Here is a 25,039-nt window from a genome sequence, read left to right as displayed (position 1 = left end):
TATCTTGCTACGGACTGCCCAGTGACACAAGGGTGCTGAGTTTCAAATCCTCATTATAGGCAGTGGAATGCAGACCGTATGCCAAACAGCAAGACAGGGCCGTTTAAAGTTTCCCAGCGCACTGACTGGGAAGATTTATTTGTAGACAGGGGCAGGGTTGTCTTTCTTGACAAAGCAAAGGAGGCCAAAGCCAGCAGGGCAGAGCTCATGAAGCTGAGCAGGTGTCAATGAAACTAGAGCTGGGAAGGAAGTACTGCTCTTCTCAGCTTAACAGAATGCAGGAAGGATGATGTAGCTAACAGTGATTCAATAACAAATTCAGTAACACTGCTGCTAAATAAAGAAATTTACTTTCTAATAAAGAAATTTACTACTTACAATTTCACTTCTGCTTACAGCAAACAGCTCTTTTATGTTTTTCCTAAAGAACAGGAGAATTCAGCCTAACACAAAAGGTCATTTTCTGATAACCCCAGTATTTGGGGAGTATGGAAGTAAAAATTAAAAAAAAAGCCTTTTCCTCCAAGAAACTCTTGTGCTACGTATCTCAACTTGGCAGTGAAATGTCTTGAAACATGAAGATCTTTTCCTGAAAGTCAGCACCGTGTAACTTTGCAGTAGACAATTCCACTCTCAAGGACTTTGTATCTTACTTGCAATTGATTTGTTTCAATAGAGTTTAGTATTTTCTCTTTCATTCTCCACAGGAGTAATTTTCTCTTACAACAGCATTCTCCCAGTGAACTGCATTCGCCAACTCCACTGCCCTCCTAATATAGCAGTACATCTCTCTGCTCTTCAGTACTAGTTTTGTATTTAAATGGAGCACTGACAATCACACAGCCAACACCCCAAAGTTCTTGAAAACCACCAATGTGGTTTAAGATCATGACCTTGTAAATCACAGAATTCCATATGCTAAGCCCTGCCCCCAAGCCATGGTACAGGCAGACTCCTATTCTCAGCACTTTCTGGTTTTCTTAAATGCAGCAGTCTTGGCTTACAGATGATGCAGCAGCAGGACTCCTGTGTCTCCTCTTGTAGACAAAGCTTATTTTCCATTGAGTGGAAGATTATGAATGATCTAAAGGAAAAACAGTTTAAAATGCCTCCTTTTATCTATATGCTGTGCTCTACTCTGAAAGAATGTTTGCACTGATGTACTTGCTATGAGACAGGTGGCCTGGAAAAGTTAAATTGGTATAATAGACAATACAAAATGAAAAAAAAAAAGTCCCTTATCAAAAGAAGAATAAAGAAAGAAAGGGAGAAGGAAAAAAGGAAAGAAAGAAAGAGAAAGAAGGAAAGAAAGAAGGGAAGAAAAAAATAAGGAAAGGAAAGGAAGGAAGGGAGAGGGAGAGAAAGAGAGAAGGAAAGAAGGAAAGGAAGAAAGAAAAGAAACAAATCAAGTTTTAGCAAAAGCTGCTTAGAAAAAGATTAACACTATATGGTCCTGACTTTTGAATAAATTTATTCTTAAGTAGATTCCACTAGAAGGAGAACTACTACGAAACAATAAATGTAACAAATAGGAAGAGAAACAGACAGCTTCACATTAGCAACAGATCATTTTTTCTCCATCCGAAGCAGAGGCAAGCTATGGATAGCCCTTCCAAAGAAAGAGCCTATCCTAAACTGAATATGCAAGAGCTGCATTCACAGAAGAACAGAGAACCACTCCCTGTCCACACTTCAGACTTATAAAGACTTTGACAAAGAAGAATGGCTACTCTGGAAAGGAAATAGCATAATACTCGTTTGCTTTGTTCATGGCTAAGCTCATAATTGAACAAAAAGACATCACTGAAAGGCAAGGAATCTAGCAGTGAACAACAGCATCAGTGTTTAGTCAAGAATGAACTGCCCAATTATTGTGAGGGGAGTCCTCCACAAGAAACAGTGGTGTTATTAACAACCAGCAAAATCCAAACTGTTGGAAGGTTTTCAATGCAAATTCCAAACATTTCCTGTTGATGAAATAACAGAATGAAAATTCTCTACTGAGTTGTATGTTGATGCATGTAAGACCACAATTATCTAAAAGAGGAAGCTGGGGATAATGCAGCTTTTAAGTCATATTCACTCAGAGGCTGAGGAAATACATCCCAAATTGGTTTTGCCCTTTTTTATCCCCTCATACAAACAACACTGATTTCTAGATGAACTGCATGAGTTCACACTCAACTCAGGAAACTATTTCAGAAGATTGTGCTTAACATTCAAAAACTGATTATTCAAACAGCCAATGTCAGGCATCACCAAAACATAAAAGATTTGCCTGAATAGTTTTCATCAGCATACGTTTGCCTATTCCAATAATTCTATGATTTCCATCTGGTTTCATGCCATGCAGAGGATAAATGAAGGTTAGGTTATGAGGTACAACTGCAATTGTTTTGCATGTTCCTAAAAGTGGACATAGATTTTGATCAAATTGAACAGTTCACAGGAAGGTGAAGAAATACGGTCTAGGTCCTGAGAAACCAAGCTTTTATCTAGGCTTTTATCTCTGTATCTGAGATGTTCAGTGTGCTGTCAGCAACCTAATTTTTCAGGAGTGATCACTGACAAATGTCTTGGCAGTTATATTTAGCAGTCTGTATTGCCACTGCATCTAACACAATCAGGATAACATATAATGCCATCAACTCTTATTGCACAGGTCTTAGATATCTTACATTGGACCATCCAAAACTACTGGATAATTTTAACCTAGATCAGTAGGTAAAATGATTGTTCCTTCATATAGATTTCTTCTGATAAATGAGAAAATTGGTTAAGATTTGTGAACCATTAAATATCTGCACACTGAGGAACAAGGAAAAGCTCAGAAAAAATAATACCTTCACAGCAGAGTAGGAAGAGTGTAAACTAAATATGTTTAAACTATATTAAAGTATATTAAACTATACTTAAAAAATAATAGTAAGCTATCCACGAACATTAAATGTTAAGTGAGCACTTAAGCTGTGAAATAAACTCATGTATTTAAGTACTTCAATCATAAGAGGTAAGTATAAATGCATGTAAGTACACACAGACGATTTTGATTTTACCTTTAACTTTCTGAGTGTAAATGTTTGAACCTTAAGAACATCTTTTAACTTGGAAACCCCTCTGCTTCCACTTTTTTTTTTCTTAAGCCAATGAAGGGTGAAAAAGACAAAAAGAAGAGACTTCGCTGTTATTGTCTTTAAAATTCCACACAGAATCAGTTTCTCTTGTTTCTGACAGACACTGAGAACAATGAATTAGAGAAGAATTCTGAACTTGATTCTGACAAACTGGTGAAACATTAAAAACATAAAATGATTCTTGAGAGGCAGGACTGCAAGCAGTTTTAAGAAACGTAAAAGAGTCCTATGGAATAAGAACAACAGACTAAAAGAAAGACGTTATGCTCAAAATCTTAGAATTTACCATCTTTCCTAGGGAGGTATCAAAAGGATTAAAAGCGTGCTAAAACTGTCGCAGAAATAGAAGAGACCATAACAAAGTAAAGCAATGAGTTCATATTGCCTTGGAGAAATTGACAAGAAACACAGCGAGGTGAATTTAACTGCATCAGAAATCTTACAGAAAATGAAATATGAGGAAGTAAAAAAGGAAATATTCAAGTACTTGGGATACAGTTAGAAGGACTGAGACAAAAACATTCTCTATTTGGCAGGGGGCAAAGAAGAACATACAGAAATGAGTCTTTTTAATAGGTACTTCAGAATGCAGAGAAGCTATCTATCCATTATTTAACTGGGAAAAAAAAGTTTAAAGAAAGGGAAAACAAAACAGTAGCCTCTAAGAACTGCAGATTTTAATTTTCAAAAGAAAATTATCTGAATTAAGAACTGAGTGGGATTAAGAACAATTTTGATATAAAAGAGAGATGTTCTAAACACTGCAACTAAATTGAATCAGGAAAAACACAGAAGTAAAACACCGCTTTGAAAGGATAGCGGTCCTCTAGCCTTTGAAAGCATAACAGTGAAAATTCTTCTGTGATGGAAAAGGGATGCGTTTTACTCCATGACCACTGCAGAAGAGGTAAAATAAGTAAATAAATTCTGTGAAAGTTAAAGTAAAGGGAGACTTAGATGGATATCAGAAAAAAAAAAAAAAAAAGAAAAAGGAAAAAGAATAACAACTAGATGTTGGAGTAAAACTAGAGAGATTCCTAGCCCTGAATTTTTTTCTAAAGAATGGTTAGCAAAGCAGTCATCAGGGATGGCCCAGGTACACAAGACCCTGCTAAGAATCACACCTCTGGTAGGGCTGCAGATAAAACCCATCCAACTAACTCAGGTCTTGCATAGAAAAAAGGTAACCAGACAGGACAGGAGAAACTACCGGACAGACCTGAGATATTGCTGGATGCTGCACATAACAGTGAGAGAAGCTGACTGAAGTTACAGATGTGCCTTGAGGGCTTGCTGGATTTAATCAGTGTGGTTAAGGGGACTTCGGGGAGAAACAGCTGAACTCGAGGCAACTCTGTGGGAGCACTATAGTTCTCTGAGGGAGTGGAAACGTGCAAACCCAGCACATCAGAATGTGAGCAGATGACAGCACCAGAAGTACCACACACTGCTGAGGTGACTGAAGGAATGTTAAGAGCAGTATCACACTTGGGCATCAGTTAGTAACGTTAGAAACAATATGGAAAACTGGTTGGGACAGGTTGTTCATTTGGAAGAACAGGATAGAGAAAGGGAAGTATAAAGGTGTTAAAGAGGGAGCTCAAAAGAAAGGAAAGGGGATAATAATCTCAAGCAAGTGATGTGATACGTTATGTCAGTGGTGGACCTACCAGGCAGCCCTGTACAGCTCATCAGCTTAAATCAGGGCAGCAAACAAAACCTGTTTTCTTGCCACATCACAAGAATCAAACTGAATTCTGCAGTTGGGAAAACTGGGGTGGGAGGAAGGTTTGGTGCTCTCTTTCGTAAGCAGGAATAACTGGATGCAGGGAATGCACATCTTAGCATCACCATACTGGTGCTTGTTTGTCCCCAACTTTTTCCTAATAACCTTGTGAAGTTTGCTTCCATCCCTGCAGTTGCATGACAATTTGGTACTGTCAAAAGGGCAGAATGTAAGTCCTAGGACTCATTCCTAACACATAACAAGCACTTCCAGGACATCCTTGGGGACAAAATGACCTGTTTCTTATCTGCCTTGGAGAATGTCAATGAGCTACAGTACTATGAAAAAGCGTAAGTTGTTTTTATCTTGTCTACTCCACAATAGCTCAATGGAATGTTTGGATTAACAATGACTTCTCCTTCCACCATCCACTAAATCCTTTGACAGCTGGGATATGGCTTGGCAGTCTTTGAAGGGGAAAGTGGAGGGAAAAAAAACACAAAACACGGGACTTTGACATATGAATTAAATTATTAAATATCCACCATGTGAATATTCACCTAATGATTATCAAACAAGTGAATTTGTGGTAAACAAAAAGGGAAAAAATTACGTTCTTGATCCACCATATACAATACTCTTACAGAAAACCGTAAGAAGTATAGGTGATGAGCATCTCACTTCAGCTCAGGATGTATTTTAAACATGAATTCGTTAAATACACTGTATGGTTAAGAACAATTTAGCCTTCTTCTCAAATGCACAAGCATTAATTGCACAGCAATTTACTATAGAACTTAATTTAAGTTCTATAATTAATAATGCATTTCATTAAGCTTATTTTAGATGACTGACATTTCTTGTGTGCAACATTCAGCACTGAAACAATCAAATCTTGACCTTCAAAATGATGAAAGGTAAAATGCTCAATAAGCTGTTAACGTGAGTGTATGGGAACTGTTGCATCATGGCCTGAACCTCTGATTGATCACCTGAGGTGAGCACTGAGTCAGCCCTGGGAGCACAGGTGAAGGCAATTCAGCTGTGCTGCTGGAAGGGGTGGAGCCTGGCTGCACCTCTCCTAGACCAGTTTAAGAGCTGACTGCCAGTAGGGAAGGGTCTCTTCTGGAGTTCCCTCCTCTGGAGTTTTACAGTGAGCCCAAGACAAGGGTAAGTATTCAATTTATTCTCTTTTTGGTATAATAACCTGCTTAGCCAAATACTCTTGTTTATTTCATTTTCAAATTATAATATCTGTAAATTCATTGATTATACACATGAGGATGAGTGGATGCTCTTGAAAATAATCTTGCTGTAACATCATATCTTAATGGAAACTCTGTGAATCTCTGACCTGATTCCAAACATCTGAGTGCAGTAACCCCACATTCTCAGTGCGGGCAACAGCTTGTACCACTGTTAAAGCACAGTCTGAGAAGTCAGAGCAGCAGCTGTTGAAAACTATCATTACCAAGCACCACGCAACTATTTTCTCAGAGATTTATGCCCTCTGTTATATTAGCTCACTCTAAAAATGATACATAACATTTGGAGGACTACAGGTGCAGTGATATGGTCATCTGTTAACTCAGAGAGTATCCCCTTTCCAGCTGGAATCAAATATTTGCCCCACAGTATACTCCACAGTTGTGACTGGTCTAAAATGATAAAGCTTTTCATGCTTTTCTCACCGAGAAACTGATATGAATTAGTTTTGGGTAATCAATGTAATCATGAACAGCCTACCAAAAAATTAAGTAGCACTCTTTTATAGCATTCAGTCTGAGAAACAGAAGTGTTTCACTGTACAGAACTTTGGTTTCTGCACAGCCTACCACACAGGCAATCTGTCAGTGTTGAAGATCTATTGACACAGTCAGTGGAACATGCTATATAACTCTGAAAGTCTCGCAAATGGAGTGGAAAACAGAATGAGAGGCTATGAAGTACTTTTCATTGTGAAAAATCTACCAAAGAATTTCACTACACAGATGTATTCAACTTCACTAAAATAAAATGCAGCAATGGCTGGCAGGAATAAACAAAGTAAATGCCACTTAAGAATTACAAAACAAACAAAAGCATTATTACACAGTGGAGCAAATCCTATAATTTGGCAAAGTAACACTTCATTCAGTAATTTGCAAGGAGCTTCACAGATCTTTAAGCTAACTTGGGTTCCATATCAGAACAAGGACATAATAGCACACTGAAGGAATTGTGACCATTGTTGGATTGAGGACTGCCAGAGAGAAAAGTGTATGAAAATTATTTATGATTATTCTTGCTTATGTACATAATCCTACAGTGTAGGTGAAGTTTCCATTAGGAAATCAAGACTGCAAATGCATATAGTAGAGCTCTCAGCTCATGATCTGTGAACAGCCAACCTGATCCAGGTTATACCAAAACCTTAAGCAACCACAGATATTTGAACGAAGAGCCCTCCCCATCTATACAATTAATTAAATGTTTGCCTATGCAATCATGCCCCAGATCGCTCACCCACAAAGAAAAAGTTTGTAAGTCTGTTACTGTATCCAGCCAACAGATTGCATCCCAAACCCACATAAACCCTGAAGCTGATGCCATAAAGAACCTGGATCCAAATGTGGCTGACTTCCCAATGCCGTGTGTCCTGCAGAATTATGTCTATCATCTTGCTTTTCACTCTAATGGGCAAAAAAATGTTAAGGTGGTTTTTACTCCTCATTCTAGCCGTAAGCTATTGGGACACTACCAAGCCAACTTCTACCTCTGCATCTTTATCACAATAGCTTTCTTCTTTAATGAGAAGTAGCTATTGTCTCTATCTCTAGACTCCAGATTCAAAGACTGTACAATGAGAGCTTTCACTGTTAAGCAACCAATAATACCCTAGAGGTTAAAAAAGCAGCCAGCAGCTTTAACTTTGATCTTATCTTTGGCATATTTATAGCTTTTTAAAATTTTTATTGGAACTCACCAAAATTTCTCTTTGCTCTTCCAAATTTTTTAAGAAGTTTGAAAACTCATGAAGAGAAGCATCTACAATTAAAAAAAAATAAAAAAAATAAAAATAAAAAACAGAAAAAATTGTCACCATGTTGCAGGATGGCACAGCGAAAGACATAGTCACTTATAATCACTTCTTACCTACCTATGTATCTTTCATCATCTGTCTCTGCATCACCAATGAATTCAAATTTAAAGTCTCTCAGAGAATGGGCAAATTTTCTCTGGGCTGCTGAAAGGTCTGCAAAGAAAAAAAGCAAGGATGGAAGGTTAGAGAATTATTGTAAGAAGGCTGTAAAATCCTCCTACCCCTGATCAACTTTTACAATAAACCCTTAACACAGGTCTGTTTAAAGACATTACAAGATAACAAATGTTGTCTAAGCTTCTTCTGCTCTCATCTGGGAATCCGTCGCACAGATTGCTTCATATGAGGCTATGTACAAAGTACAAAGCAAGTGCAATCATCTGTACAGTATCAGACCTATTCTTACACTTCACCATATGGTCACAAGCCATACGAACATATTTGTAACTACAGAAGTTTAAGCCGCAACACTCTGATTAAGCTGTGACAGCAAAAGGGTTTTCTGCTAACCTAAACTCACCAGCGTATTTGCTAGTGCAAACACATTTTAGCATTTCCTGTACATGTTTTGTAGGTATAAATATTTGACTAGGAGATATAAGCCAAACTGAAAAGAATTGTTGCATTGGAACTAGCAATTCTAAGGATTTAAAACCAGGCTAAAAGCTAAGTTCACAGTATTAATTTTATATTATTACTTCTTTTTTATATATTACTAACCTATTTTTCTACAGAAAGTTTTTATCTATTAGCGTTTGACAATTTGGGGTCAGAGGTCTACACGCTACATCCCTCAGGAAGTAATTAGATTCTATACTCAGCAGCAAAGCCCTTACTAGGATTTATAACACCAGAAATACACAGTGTACACACGCTTTTCTGTTGTGCTGACGTGTGCATATTTGGTAATGTCACGGGTCCTGGAGGGAAGGAATTGCTCAATGGAGGAAATTAAAAAAAGGATGTGCATCTTGGTACACTCTTAGTAGTAGAGGTTGTATTCAGATTTTTGGTGTCAGCCAAGGCTAAGGACAGTGTGATATGTTTGGTTAATCTGTAACTATTTTCATATCACGTGCAGTTCTGAAAGGGCTAAGAACAAACCTTTAGCACATTGGCTAAGCGTTTCATTTTTAAATACTGAACAGGAACTAAAGGAACTCAAAACTCTTAAATAACATACAAAAAGCTTTTTTTTAAAAAAAAAAAAACACTAAAACTATGTTAGGTCCTACATGCAATACATTCTGTGTTGTCACCTCTCACAGTCAAGTACAATTTTGGCATACAAAGCTGCACTGAAATTTCAACCACATCAAAGGTTAAGTCACAAATACTCTACCAACAGCAAGACAACAACAAAATGCTTTCTGATCCTTCTCATCAATTTCTCCTAAGGTCTTTTCTCACCTATTGTTTACAAGTGCTATTCCCATCAATGTCACACTGTCAGATATTTGCCTTCCTTTTGCAGCTGCTTCTGAAGCCTGCACATGTACTCTTCAGCCCGTGAGCAGCAGGATATCTTGTGGGTTAAGAGGCTTTTAAAGCAGACAACTAAAGGTAAATGCTCTGCCAGAATTCTGAAAGAATTGGAAGTTCAAAAAACCAAGTTTCTCAAATATCTAATGTTATGCTGGTTTGTGAGCCAAGTCACAATGTGAGGCTGAAAAGAGTTTATTTGTGGGAGAATGAGCCTATCAACCCACACTCTTTGAAAATATTTAATTTTTTTGAATCCGATAATCTCTTGCCAAAGCCCTGTCACATGAAAGCTAACTCCTCACTGGAGGAAAGAACTGTTTATTCTGTATCCCCTACTTTTAGAGGTGAAGTACTTGGATAACTCTGACCATGGCACATGGCATAAGGTGGCACGCAGCACTGCATGCAGCCGTACAACAATCCCACACCCCTTCCCAAACCCTCCCCACTGCCAAATCCTACCAGAGCAGTGTGAGCCCATCCCCTACAGGGCAGCTTATCCCACCTCTCTGGTGACAGTGACTGCAGGCAGAAGCTGTGCCTGCACTCCAATGCTTTCAGTGGGAAACCCAACCATTTGTGCTTCTCACAGGCTCAAAAATGACATTCACACACTTCTCCTTACCACATTTGCTAAGAGATTGGAAATTCCTACACAAGGGTTGGAAGCAGTAATGTTTTAACATTCTACAGCTAGATTTGCGGAGTTCCTGTACAGAAGTCATGAAGATGCATTAAAGTTTTGTAAGTATTTCCACATATCTCTGTGAAATGTTTAAGAACTGTTTCACAAAATTTTGAGAAGCATGTGAGGGTGGGAGGAGGTTGGGAGTTTTAGAACATGGAAGAATGATCTCACGCAGCCAGAAAAGTCACAGATATTTATTTATCAAAACAAAAGCAGAAAGAAAAGACACTGAAATAGGATGAGAACTTAACACATAAGAAGTCATTTGAGCAAAACAAAAATCAGTCAGACATTCTGAGATGCAACTGGAAAGAAGTGAACCTCCTGACCAGGTAAGGACAACTCTGCCATTTGGTGCAACGATCGGACTCCCAACTGCTGCCAGAGTAAAGAGATATTCGATCCTGCTTAGTCTGCACATGTGAACTGCAAGATTCATTACCAATGTTTAAAATATCATTCATCTTTTTTTTTTTATTTTTGTCTAAATTTACTTTCAAGTTCACATTCTGCTTTCATTCCTTGGGCCAAAATAGCACTGGTCTAACATAAAGCAAACACTCTGCTGGGCAGAACCACTGCGGCCTCTCTATGCACATAAATTGAAAAATCTCTGCTCTGCCTCTTGTTAAGATAAAAGCAACAAAGCTGGGTAGCAAGTAGAGATAGAGGAAAACATGTGAGAAACGTAGAATGGGAATACAGAGTTTGCTCTTCTACAGCACAGGAAGATGAGGACAACATCTAGACTCAAAAAGATAACATAGTGTTGTGCTGGATTTTCTCGACCCTTGACAAACCATAGCCAGAGAGGTAGAAGCTTGACACCATCTGCAATCAAAACTTCAGTTACGGGGCAAAAAGCAAGAAACAGCTCCACAGCCTTTGCCCTTATAAATTCTGCATAGTCTACAATACATACATAAACATACACAAGTATTTATAAAGGTGAAACAAAAATCTGCCTGTTGATGCCACTGTAAGCACTATAGACTCCATTGCTACTGCTTTATGATTTAAATGCTGAGCATTGTTGCTTAGTGTAGATGTTTCATAGGCATAGTCTGGCTCTCTTCCATTCTGTTAGAAGACCTTTACTGCAGCAAAACTGCTCAGCTGACGCTCACAGATGCACCTCAGAATTGTTCCCCATCAGCAGCAGAGGCTGCAAGAGCAGTATGTTACAAAAAGCAGAAACAGAACCATATGGGTGCCAGCTACATAACAGAGCAACACAGTATGTGAGTACAAAATGTTTATCAAATAGCACTGTCATTGGTGTTTATCAGAATACTACTCAGGTCCACTAAGGAAAAAAAGCACAGTGAGAATTTAGGAGGCCAGAAAGCAATTTCCTTCTTTTTAGTTTCCTCATTCAACACAGTAACGCAGACTGAAAGTTACTGAGCTGGTAAAAGTCGATTGTTGAAAGCTGGTGCTGGTGGTCTAAAGGAACAGGGCATCCAAGATTAAACAGTGTTTAAATATCAACCAAACACTGAATAAACTGTAACTCCTAGCAAATCTATAGGGCAGATTCACTTCAAAATACTCACGTTCTTAAGAGAACATGAATTAATTTTCCCTCTGTTACTGTCCCAGCCAGTGCACTTTTCTTTTCATGCTAAAATGCAGCTACTTAGAAACACACGATCAGGAACAAGAAGCTCCTCTCTCCCTTGCCCTCCTTTGGAGCACTTCCATACCAGGCACCTGTGCTCAGCCCAGCATCCTGCACCAAATGCGCTGCTGGTGCCCCTACATGAATACTTTCCATTTAGGTTTGGTGAAAAATATTTTTGTTTCTTATCTGAGTCAAGCCACTACGACGACATGAGGAGCTAGGCACGGCCAGCCCTCTTCAACATCAGTTCTCTGCTTGCTCGGAGGTCAAAAGTGAGTGCTTCAGTGCTACTCATCTAGAATTCTTGCACAAAGCAAGACAGTACTAGGGCTATGCTAGATCCCTTTTGCATGGCAGGAGAATTAGTTACTTGCAACAGTCCTTTTATTAATGTTTTCTAAAGTAAAATGCAATTTCTACCTCAAGCTTCACTTCTACAGTATCAAAACATTTATCTAAGAAGAGCTGCATTGCTTCTCCATTCCTCATCACTAACTGTAGTCTTCTTTATTCTAACAGACATCCTCCAGGAACGACAGACTGACAGCAGCTTTGTTTAACATGGGTTCAAATTGCTCTCCTTCAACAACTAAGGTTAGCAGACAGCTACCAAACTCATCTTCAGTATGAAACACCAACATTAGCCTTCTCACCAGTCACCCTGCTGCTTCCTTCTTCACAAATTTTGCTACTACCTTCACTTAATATTGTCACGTTACCAATGAGTTTGTGAAAGCTTAGCAAATGCAAGTGTGAGGATTAAAAATGAAGTGTCATTAATCACTGACTTGTCAAGTAGCTTTTTTTTTTTCCAGCACAATACAGCGTTGGCTTTTTTGGAATATCCCACGCCCTTAAAACAAATGAGAAAAACCAGAACAACATTTCATTCTAATTCAATTAGCAATAGCGTTCTGCTACTGGCCCAACAAAACCACGTTTTCCATCCACAACCCCAAGCACTCAGCAGCTGATGCTTCACACCCTCTGCGTTTACGCGCTCAGGTTAGAGATAAGTCCATCAGCACCACCCAATTAAAAGTTTCCTTCCGCTGACATCTTCCCCATTTCAGTGGGCAGCCCTCAGCACTCCTGTTGGGATCACACCAATGCCCCCACATTGCAGCCCCTGCCTTGCTGCAGCCTCCTCTGACTTCACCGTCTCATTCCACCAGCAGTACCTAGTGCACAAAAAAAGCTATGGATGATTAAAAAAACCAATATGGTTTACTGTGAGCAGCAAGTTTTCAGGACAAAAACCAAATACTTTCCCACTGGCCTCCAAAGAATACAAAAAATAATTACATCAAAGTTATGAAGTGTTTATTATTTACTAAATAAGAGAAGTAGAGAAAAATGAATAATGGAGACATTAATATTCATCAGAATATTGCCTCTGTCAGGAACCAATCAGTCTTCAGTCCTTCTTCCAGAGGACTTGTCATTGCTGATGAACATTTCAGTCCATCCTGGGATCTCTAACTGTGGCTCAAATATGCCACAAAGAAACAGGGGCTGATAAGGTGAATGGCTTCCCTGACTGAACACAACTTCTCACGTCAGAGCAAGCCACAACTGAGCACTGTGACAGCCTCATTCTAACCTCCTTCCCATTTCTAAAGGGAGAGAACTACACAGTCTTTGTTAGATCTCAGTTTGTTAGGTTACTATTTTAAGGTTTTCCTTCTGTGAAATGCATAATGCAATATTACAATTGCCACCATTCTTCACATTAATTAAAACAGAATAGTTAAAGACTTTAGATTTGAGTAGATATCTATGTTCACAGATATGCAGAATGCATACCAAAAAAATCCAGAATCTCAATCCATTATTTTCTCCTACAGAAAGCGTACAGCATACTAAAATAAAACATGCATTATCTTTTCTACCTTCTTTCACTGCCCTATGTTCAACCATGGAAACATTTAACTCATGTCTCTTCTTTCTGTTCTTGCAAGTACAGGGGTACAAACTTCACATTCCTCAGCATCAAGGAACCAGCAATTAAGTTGCTAATCACCATGTGTGCAATATCATGAAGTAGCATCTTGTGTGGCTATAGGGAAGCTGCCAAGTCCTATCTTAGTGTCACCCAGCTGCACCACACCTTCCTGGGCTCTGGTTGTTTGCTTTTTTAATCTGGATCTCTGAAATGAGAAAGGCAGCCCTACTCCACCCTGCCAAGGCCATTTTGCATCACGGGCATTTGGTAAATGAGCACCTTCAAAGGCTCAGGGGAGACAAGTGTTCTCCCAGAGCATCTACACCAGCTCTCACAAAAAAAGTGCACCCCTGTGACTTCTCAGGCACTGATGTGATCTTTTGGTTCAGATTTTCAGGAGCACAGCCTGAAATACCACTCATGAAGGGAAAAAAAAAAAAAGACACGCTCTGTCCCTGGCACTACAACCCTGCCCATCAAGTCACTTCTTCAGCTCCCTGACGTAAAACCTGCACCGTAAAAGACTCTGCTGAAGGGTCTGTCAACTATGATGGAAATCATCTTTGTTATTCCACAATAATCTGTTTCCAAGGGAATCATAACCACCTTCCTCCCCACTCTCAAAACCTCCATTTCTCTGACATCAAAACAGACTAAAAGAAGAAATGACTGGAAATCAAGGACTAAGAAAAACTAATTTGCAATGCAGGGAACTATGAGATTATTCAACCACATTTCAACAGTATTCAGGGAAATACCAGCATTTCAGAAACTTTTGGACAAGTTCCCCTGCATCACAGCGCGCAAAGTAGTAGCAGGATGGACATCAGTGTGCAGATCTGCAAACTGTCTTCCAAGAGTGACAGGGTTGGAAAACGTGAAAAAACATTTGTTTGCATAGGAAGTTCCGCACAAATGTGCACAAGAACTTCTTTACAGTGAGGTGACGGAGCACTGGAACAGGCTGCCCAGGGAGGTGGTGGAGTCTCCTTCTCTGGAGATGTTCAAGACCTGCCTGGATGCCTACCTGTGCGACCTACTGTAGGGAACCTGCTTTGGCAGGGGGGTTGGACTCGATGATCTCTGGAGGTCCCTTCCAACCCCTACAATTCTGTGATTCTGTGATTCTGTTTTCAAAGATCGAGATTTTATTATTGTTCATTTAAAGATGCACGAACTCAGGAGGTGAGATTGGATTTCTATTTGCGAATTTTCTAGCAGACTTCGTCTTTTAAAAGTCAACTTCAGCTGTTATGTGGAAGAAGAATTTAAGTACTCTGTATTCTTCCATGTGACCTTTTGTCAAATACCATAAATTTCAAGGTCCTTTTGCATTTACTCATAGCTTCTTTCACTCTTATTTGTTCTGTAGGATGGCTACGCTCCCATTTCTCAAACTATTTATGTTCCACTGAAGCTGTAAGTGCCACAAGTACAATTTGCAAATAAGGATGTTCAGTAAGAAGAAAATGAGATCACACAGTTAAACTTTTAATGACGAGGAGCTATGCCAGTTAGCTGAGAACACATTCCTCAACTGCAAAAGTCTGTCAAAGAAATAAAGTAGTGAAGGGAAAAAATGTGTTTATTATGCAGATACTTATCCAACATCAGCATCAGGAGTGTTCTGACCCTAGAGAATAGCTTTCTTTCCCAGAACTATTTCCCAAACAATAACTGTAATGTTTACATAGAAGAAAATATTTTGTTGAAATATTATTTTTATTACAAAAGAAATAATTTACTGTTAGGTGGACACTCAATTTTGACACTGTATGCTCTAACTTACAAAAGTTTTGTTGATGTGGAGTATTCTCACATTAATCAAGCCTACAGATAGAACAGAGAATCTCTTACAAATATGAAATGAAACAGCCTCTGAATTCAGAGCATTTACTTTCAAAAATTCTAATAACCAGCAGGGCACATCTACCTAATTCCTTAGCTCACCAAACTTCACTCATGGCAGCTGAGTTTTACACGAACACAGCAGCAAGACGTGACCCATCAGTGGAGCAAAGACCTCCCTCCATCCCAAGAAACAGTGTTGACTTCATTATTTGACAACAGAATTCTCATCCTAGAAAGCACAGAAGCAGACCGAAACCTGACTGATGTAGCTGGGGAAGTTGTGGAGGGAACACAGCACAGCCTGAGGCGGGAAGATCACATCACAGCAGGCATGCCAGCAATTACTTACCAATTAGTAGGACTTTACAAAACTCAAAAAGAAAGTCACATTTTCACCAGTTCCTCTGCTCAAATTGGCCATGAAAACAACATAGAATTCTTGTAGTAAGCTGAGAAAGACTTCATCTTACCAAGTACATTGAAACTCTAAGTGGATGAAGATGGAGGAAAACACAGTAAGGAATCAGACAAAGGAGCAGATATGATCTATTATTCAAGAAGTGGTGGGCAAGTGCCCAACCTTCAGACTATTTATTTATTAAAAGGTGAAGAAAGAACATGCTTTGGAAAAATATTTGACAATTCAGTGCATTTCTACACTGAAAACTTAAAACCTAAATTCAAAAGGCAGAGGCTAAGAATTCTGGCAAGATTTGTATCACACTCCCTTTATTTTTCTTCCAGCCTGGGAAAGCCCAGGGGGAACCATCAACATCAAGGAAGTTGGGATGGTCTCAGCAGGCTCCCACGGAGGAAAAAGTTCAGAAATAATCTCTGTATCTAGAAACAAGGGAAATGAATCTAAATTTTGACAGAGAAACAGCAGGCAGCACTGTGGTGCAGAGAACAGACTGTACTTACGTTATAGAGAGCTTTCAGAAGAAGCATAGCATCAGGCAGCTAAACAAGATGCCCAAGTGAAAAACGATTTTGCTGAGTTCATTTCCAAAACTGTGATATACAGATCTTAAGCACAAAGTATCCTAACACTTTTGTGTCAAAAGAATTTTGTTTTAATCTGATAGATCATATCTGATAGCAGTTGTATCTGGCTGAACCACAAAACTGAAGCTTCTAATTGGTCAGACCAAGGCCATACACATATACCACAAAGTATCCCGATTTCTGTATACTGAATACAGGATTCCATTAAAGCAGGAACAACAACTGAAAGCACCAAAACACATGAAATGTGGAAGTGCTCTTAATGGCCTTCTTTCTTAAACAGCCACTAGAGGAGGATCCTGACTTTCCAGCATCATTTCAGCTGGAAGTTTCTCTTATTATTCCAGTTTATTTGCCTGGAGAGCAGAATAAGGCTATTGCTCATTATATGAATGTATAGTAACCAACTCGCCAGGAAGTATTTATTTAAATATTGAACTACGTTGTATGATGTACACCAAAAGAAGAACATGACTCAACTCTGGTGTCTATAGCTGTACAATATGTGAACTGTAAATGCACAGGAACTTCTTAATCCTTCTGTCAGTTTTGGATTACAAACTTCACATGAACCCGATGAACCAGTCATACAATATCACTATGTAATTTTGCACACAACTCCAACTAGGAGAAAAATATTTGACTTTACACTTATTGGCACACAAGCAAGTGAAAGCCTCGCTTTGGGATTTTTCCAAAATGAGTTTCCAATCACAGCATCAGTGGCATCTGGTTCCCAAATCAAAGATTACTAAATGAACACTAGAAAAAATAAACAAAAGCAATTTAGAATAGCAATAACTACATCGCCATGAGAAGCACGAAGTATTAAAAACTTGTAATTCTACATAGCCACAGCAACACATCCTACAAGCGAGAAAGTGAGCCATTTACTCAGTCTTCTAATGAAACTTTCATTTTTCATGCTATTTCCAAACAAAAAGACTTACAACATATCATGCAGTAAGGTACTTTTTAAAGATTTCTTATATCCATTATGCTTTAACAAAAATTGGTTGGTTTACTATCATACATGCTACTTTTGTTCCTAAATGAGCACAGCATGTATAACTGGGAGGTGGTGGAGTCTCCTTCTCTGGAGATGTTCAAGACCTGCCTGGATGCCTACCTGTGCGACCTACTGTAGGGAACCTGCTTTGGCAGGGGGGTTGGACACGATGATCTCTGGAGGTCCTTTCCAACCCCTACAATTCTGTGATTCTGTGATTCTGTGAATTTAAGAGTGAAAGGACATAACTTTTGTTTATTTTCCTCTAGCTGCTTCAGCTGCACTGCTGTGCACCATTCTGACACAAGGTGTTCTCAAGACACAGAAAATAATGCAGTTTCTCTCATCAGCTGAGTGATGGTGTGAAAGGCAATGCACAGAGCTATAGAAGTCAGCTGCTGTTGTTCAGTTGTCTTGCATTTCACTGATGGCAACTAATGAAAACAAAAATAAGCCGGCATTTTTGGAAGAGGAAGAAAAGGTGATTTGTTGGTGTTGGTTTTTTTAATATATAAAATGTTTAGATTTATTTCTATTACCATTTCTGGGGCAAGTGCATGAGTATGCTCTAAACAACTGATTTATAAAACGAGAACTTTTGATTTTTGCTTTGGACCCAGCACCAACAGTTTATATTCAAGCACTGTCCCCGCTTAACACACTTCTCAGCAGCCTACAGACTCACAGCTTATTTTTGCTTTGCCTGTCTGGACATATTCAACATACTCAAAGAGCTTTAACCACACATGCCAGAGGAAATAAGTGGTTATAAATAAATAAATAAATAAATAAAAAGGAGGAACTGACCTATGGCTATTCATAAATGATTAATTTAAAAAAAAACATGCATGAATTCTCTCTTCTAAAACACAATAACACAAGAATAAATGCATTCTTAGTCCAGTAGCTAAAAGAAGGAACTGTTTGACAGTATGTATGGGAACTGCTGAGTCACTGCCTGAACCTCTGATTGATCACCTGAGGTGAGCACTGAGACAGCCAGAGGAGCACAGGTGAAGGCAATTCAGCTGCGCTGCAGGAAGGGGTGGAGCCTGGCTGCACCTCTCCTAGAGCCATTTAAGAGCTGACTGCCAGTGGGGAAGGAGTTCTTTTGGACATCTGTTTCCCTGGAGTTGCTTAAGGAAGCCCATGATACTGGTGAGTGTCCTTGTCTTTTCTGTTTTGGTGTAACAAATGTGTAGCAAAGTGCTCTGCTATACTGTAGCATCTGTATATTCATTGACGGTGCATGTTAAATATACACTGCTCAGAGTAGGACACCAGATTTCAAGGATGTTGGCTCAAACTACTAAATGTGAAAATAAATAAGTGTCAAATAAATGTTTCACCTTTCACCAGGGAATAAATATGCAGAATCTACCTCACACAGGAAGACAGCTATGCACAGTATGCATTTGTACACATGTAATTGTTTGATGAAGTTACCTTTTAAAAGACAACGGTTGCTCCATATGACAGAGCTAGCAGTATATGCCACACTACTTCAAATACAGCAATTATTTTTGTTATCAACTAAACAGTGAAATAACCAACCAACAAGGCTCTTAAAGTAGAATCTGTCTGGGAGGTCTAGCAATGGAAAAATGGCAGGATTCACAGTTATTACATCTTAGGAGAATGTGTGCAATTGTTTTCTGAGCACAGTTGGATAACACTAGAGTGAAGGGGTTGATCATTTAAGTGCAGGACAGCCACTGGAATTCATCAGCATTGCACACTAACTACTTAAGACTGTAGGATAAACACTGCATATCTATTCTTCTGCACTACAGCTGTACTGGCCTTATAGCTCAAGCTTTAGCACTCACTGGCACAAAGTGTACTGGCTGCTTACAACACTAGAAATATGCTTGCCTTTTAAACCAGGTTATTCATACCCCAGTGGAGCGCTAGAGTATTAGAGGCAAGTGTAAAACAAGCAAGATGATGGAAAAAGGGAATTGAATAACTGACATGACCTGATACCAAGTGAAGAATGAACAATCTTTATTAAAAAAAAAAAAGCACCGAACATGAACCATAATGGAGACTGCAGGTTATATCTGCCTAAGTCTGAGTTTAGCTAATGCAAATGACGAAGTTGTCATCTGCCATCTGCTCATTGTATATCACAAAAAAAAAAAAAAAAAAAAAAAAACATTATAAACTATTATCATTTGAAATCAGTTAACTCATACAAATGGCATGTGGCTTACCTCACTTTATGTATTTGGACTGTAAAAGCTACAGGAAAGAAAATTTTTGGCAGGCAGTTCAGTAAAAATTTGTGAGCTGACAAAAATAATAAAAAGATTCTAGCAATTAGTTTTCTGTAGGCTCAACTAAAAACGTGGTGTTTATACACTCCAGAATGTATGGCTTGAGGCAAATGCATGGAGTTTCAGCCTTAAGTGACCAGCTACTGTTTGGAAACAAGAACGCAGGTGACCAAGACTGCTAGAAAAGAACTACTGATTTATGCTCAGGTAGTTCAGAAGGGGGAAAAAAGCACACGCTAAGTTTGTTGGTTTCTTTTCTAAAACTCCTTCCCAGTGTATCATAGACTTTAAGAGCAATAAGCACTTCATTTTTGGAAGTGAACTTGTTTTAAGTCACTGAATCTGAAATCTCTAGAGGAAAAAGGCTTAGCAGAATCAATTGACTATGCAAGCAACCTACAATACAGAAATCACAACGTAACAGCAGGAGGACCCTGGAGTGCAAAAGAGAAACAGATAACCCTAACCCAGTAAAGCCACGTCTAAGACACACTTCAGTGAGCTCAATCACAACACCCATGCTGTAACAGACATTACTGTATGAGTCTGTAACAATTTACAGCCTTTCTATTTTAGGGAGACACATTCTGTTCTTCTATCTTTACTGATTTCTTTTAAGAAGTGTGAAGTGAGATGCGGGAACACAATTTAAAATCAACCATAAGTTAGACTGGAAAGGACAAGAAAGCAGTTTTCCCTTTTTAAACCACTCCAAAAACAGAGATAAGTCATCTCTACTTCTTCAATTTTGTTATTTAAATGAAAACAAAGCAGTAATTTTGTGGCACTTCTCAATTTGTCAAAGACTTTGTTATGTAGATACAACTGTAAAAGCAAAACCATTATCAAATACTTATCCAAGTTCCTTATCAAAACACAGAAATTAAGAGTAATTTCAGCATGGAAGAAAAGCCTCAAATTAACCTGGTTAATAAAGCCAGCCTCAACGTTTCAACGGAGATGGGAGTGGCAGCGTTGTTTGACAATGTAAGATAGATAGTCCGGTTTTCCTAATTCAAGTCTTTCAGTCTGGCTCCTCCGGAAACCTGTTTTGTCTCACACTCAAGAAAGAAGAAAAACCCACAACTCAAACCGACATGAAGGATCCGCTTCCTTCAGACTTTCCATGTAATCAAAGTCATAAGCTGAAAGCCACAGAGCAGAAGACTGACTGCTATGAAGTAATTACTCACTGGCTCAAGTCACAAGGCGGTGTAAGTTCTTGTGCAGCAGTGTTTGCCCCCTTCATTTAGTGATTAACACAGGATTAAAGAAGATGCAATATCAAAAGCTACTTTTCTTTTTGAAAAATGCATTTCTTGTCCTACATAATAAAACAACAGTATTCTACTCTCCTCTGTCAGAAAGATAAGACAGCAGAAAGCACTACTAGAACCACATGAACTGAAGTTCTGCAGTGAGAGAAACAGCAACCGTGACGCCAGCATAGAAGCATTCCCCTCCCAGCTTGGCCTTTTGCCTGACCACCACCAGCCAAACCCAATGTACTCAGCAGCTGTCACAGTGTCCCTCTGGGACACAGAACACAATCTAGGGGTTAATCCCAACTTGCCCTTATAACCATCTCTATGGTGTTTGTAATTTAACCACCTGAGTGTTAAATACATGCATGCAAAAGGTGCAGTTAAGCTAGCTGGATATCATGCTATGCTTTTTGCTTTGAAAAAAAAAAAAGAAAGTTTTTGAACATCCACCAGATAGAATTCTGCAAATGTTTCACACCAACGATCAGCATCCACAAACATTGTTGAAATGTCTCTTTTTTTCCCTGAAGAATAGCCGTGAACAAATGCAGTATCCTTGATCCAGCCGATCCAGTTAGCCTTTATTTTCCAACTGAAAAGTGTGTTCATGACATTCTGCTGTTACTTCTCACATGCAATTGTAGATCACTAAGTGGAGAGCGTATGGAAAGCATTTTTCAGCTTTGAGCCCCACCTTTCCCAGCCAGCTTACAGGCTGGGACAGAATAGGTGGATGTTGCTCTGTCAAGCCCAGTCCTCCAACAACAGCATAGCACTCAGGAGCAGCTCTGCACACCACTCTTCACAGGCACACATTGAAACCAAAACCAACCATAATAGAGTTCTGCTTTATTTAACCTGCCATATACGTTGAAAATGGCAACAGAACAAGTAAAAACCCGAAGTCTTCAGTGATGCATTTGATAATGATAGCTGGAAAGGATATGTATCTATTTCTGCAGGAAGCTGGAGTGCTAGAGATGCCATTAGAAAATGGCACCAGCTGCTCTGTGAGCTCCTGGAACAGTGCAAGGACACAAAGCACTCCCTCCATGCTGACTCCTCAGAACCACACAGGACTTCCTACTGTACTGCACAAGCAACAGTCCTGCTCAGTCACAGCATTTCAAGTAAACACATTTTTACTTCAGGATAAGTGAAAGAGAGATGGTCGCAAATGTCAAATGTGCTCAGCTCCCCTGAAAAAAATCATACCATTTGTTGTGTCCCAGAATCATAGAACCACAGAATCAAAGAAACATAGAATCATTAAATCACACAATGGCCTGGGTTGAAAAGGACCACAATGATCACCTAGTTTCAACTCCCCTGCTATGTGCAGGGTCGCCAACCACCGGACCAGGCTGCCCAGAGCCACATCCAGCCTGGCCTTGAATGTCTCCAGGGATGGGGCATCCACAGCCTCCTTCTTCCAGTACTTCACCACCCTCTGTGGGAAAAACTTCCTCCTAATATCCAGCCTAAACCTCCCGTGTCTCAGTTTAAGACCATTCCCCCTTGTCCTATCGCTACCCACCCTCGTAAACAGCTGTTGCCTGTCCTGTTCATATGCTCCCTTCGTGTATAGTAGTGCTGTTGAACAGCAGCAAACCCAACTTTGCTCGGATTCATCTCTTCCATTGCCTTCCTAAGCCAGGTCTCTCCTCTCCTTTCACCAACATTGCTGCTCCTGGAACACACAAGACTCTCCTATATTTGAACCTTCTAGTTCCCCATCAGATACAATGGAAATTCAGCGAGTACAGAACTTATTACAAGGCGCACAGAGAGACAGCATAATCATGTATGGAAGTACAGCTTAAGGAACCAGGTTAAATAAATGTGACACATCCCTTTAATGGCAACATTAAAGATGCTACCAGCAAGCAACTTAAGTGTTCACATAACAAGTAACTACTATTCTTCAGAATATGATGAAATACTGTATTTTAGGAAGAAAGTATTTATGCTAATAGAACTTGAAAGCATAAGCAGCATGTATCCAAATTAAATCTCAGAAGGATTTCTCATCGTCTTCCTTGTCATTCTTTTTCAAACAAAATAAGGTAAACATTGAACAGTTGTTGCATGGAAACTCTATCTTGCAATTCTTTAGAGAAGAGCAATCCAATATTATCAATGATTGTAAAGGAATTATCAATTTTACAATCCTGCAACATTTACCTATATTAGTCTGCTGACATCAGTGGGACCATCTAAGGATTAAAACTGCATCACCAGTTTCTAAAACATGAAATGGATGCTCTCCTGCACCACCACTAAGCACAATTCACACTTTCCACTTCTTATTTTCAAGCAGTTTGGAAATGCTAAAGATGGCTGACATTCAAGATCTTTCATTTGTTTCTTAATCCATTTACTAGTCATTTTCATCAGGTGGGTAAGTTGTGAAAGAACAAGATCTAGCTCTGAAATAACAACTGAAGACAACAAGGCAGTTATGGCTTTTTGCTTTTCCTTCTGCTCTTCCCAACCAAAAACTCTTCATGAATGTTGCATCTTACACCACAGTTGCTGTACAATGTTGTTTTCTAGAACCAGTGAGCACTGGAAAATTAAGGATCAAATATATATATAAAAAATATTTTTAACAGTAATTTTCTCAATCCATTCCTTCCTTCATTTACTGATGTTTCTTGAGATGAGATTACATACCAAAAATACTCCTGAAGTTGGAGAAATGCCATGTTAACATATCAGCTGTGAGATCCTAAAACAAACAGGATTCTTAATCAGCATTGGGCTTTGCACTCTTCAGTCAAACTTGCAGATTTTCTCCTTGGCCCATTTGAGTTGGCATTTATCCATGACTTACAAGAGTAAGATATTCACACATCTTCAAACACAACTCAAGGAAAAGCCCCGCTTTCAGGTTTAAGTTGTTCCAACCAGTTCCATCACAGTTCTGAACACGTCCAGCGTAAGACAGAGCCTTGAAGAACACAGCCCCTTGCCTGCCTCACAGAACTTCCACAAGCAACACCTTGGCTTGTCTTAGAAGTTTTGCAGGCAAGCAAAAGAGGACCTTCTCTATCTGGCCAGGAGAAAGAAGACTGGAGAAGGCAGCAAAAGGTGGAGGAAGCAGCTCAGTCGAGCCCAGCAGCACAAGGCAGGCTACCACATGAGGTTTGTTCCAGCCTTTACTAATATCACAACAATTTTGGGTTATCTGCATTAAAAAAAAATAACTGCTACATCATGGGAGTATGGTTTCTCACTGTCCTGCACAGATGAAGGCCATGTTTGCTTGATCACAGTCAGAAGGTACATAACAAAGAATAGCAAGCCTCTAATGATGATTAGCTTCAGCATCTAGGGCTGCTTTACTTTTGAAGTGGTGCTTTAGGTCAAGATTCACCCTGCAGAAAAGCTTTAGAGCTCTTTGCAAACCTTATGCTACTGATTCCCCAACTGCAGTCCACTAGACCTCTAAGATCTGTTAGATGTGGCTCATTGAGATTGCACTAAATCATAACCGTCTCTACTTTTCAAGCCAAAAGACCAAGGTCCGTGAGAAATTTTGAGGGCTGACACTAGCCAAAACAAATGCGAGTTGTTTTTTTGTTTTTTTGGGGGTTTTTTTTGAGTGGTTGCTTATGGTACAAAGTCCATAGGGAAAAAAATGTATGCACAGACCTTTAACTGCCACTTAGCTCATCTTGTGACCAGGGTTTCGCAATGTCACTTTAAGTGCAGGGTTGCAAACTAAAAGAAACGCGACAACCCAGGTTGTACAGAGACTTGCTGACTCTCATTTACCTTTGCTCTCACTTGTGTATTTTCTCATCCTGCTCTCAGTCAACACATGACTGCTGGAGAACGGGCAACAAGGATCTCTGCTGGTTGATAATAAAACTCTCCAAACAAGCACTGCAATTCCCCTGAAGCAAGGGAAAACTATAATTACCTTTTTTTTTTTCTCTTC

General features: G+C 39.3%; 1 protein-coding gene across 1 annotated transcript in view; it reads right to left on the bottom strand.

Annotated features, from left to right (window-relative positions):
- The window catches only part of ARHGAP10 (Rho GTPase activating protein 10), a 133,442-nt gene that overhangs the window by 89,932 nt on the left and 18,471 nt on the right, over positions 1–25,039 (bottom strand). The window contains exons 2-3 of the mRNA XM_042871710.1: positions 8,000–8,095; positions 7,826–7,887 (exon numbers count right to left, since the gene is read on the bottom strand). Of these exons, the coding sequence (XP_042727644.1) occupies positions 7,826–7,887; positions 8,000–8,095 (158 nt within the window). The remainder of the gene's footprint in view (positions 1–7,825; positions 7,888–7,999; positions 8,096–25,039) is intronic.

Source organism: Lagopus leucura, unplaced genomic scaffold, assembly GCF_019238085.1.
Source record: "Lagopus leucura isolate 7727_CA_CO unplaced genomic scaffold, USGS_WTPT01 Super-Scaffold_100004, whole genome shotgun sequence".
Classification (NCBI taxonomy): domain Eukaryota; kingdom Metazoa; phylum Chordata; class Aves; order Galliformes; family Phasianidae; genus Lagopus; species Lagopus leucura.
Note: the sequence above shows the minus strand (reverse complement) of the source record. Positions and strands in the feature narration are given on the sequence as shown.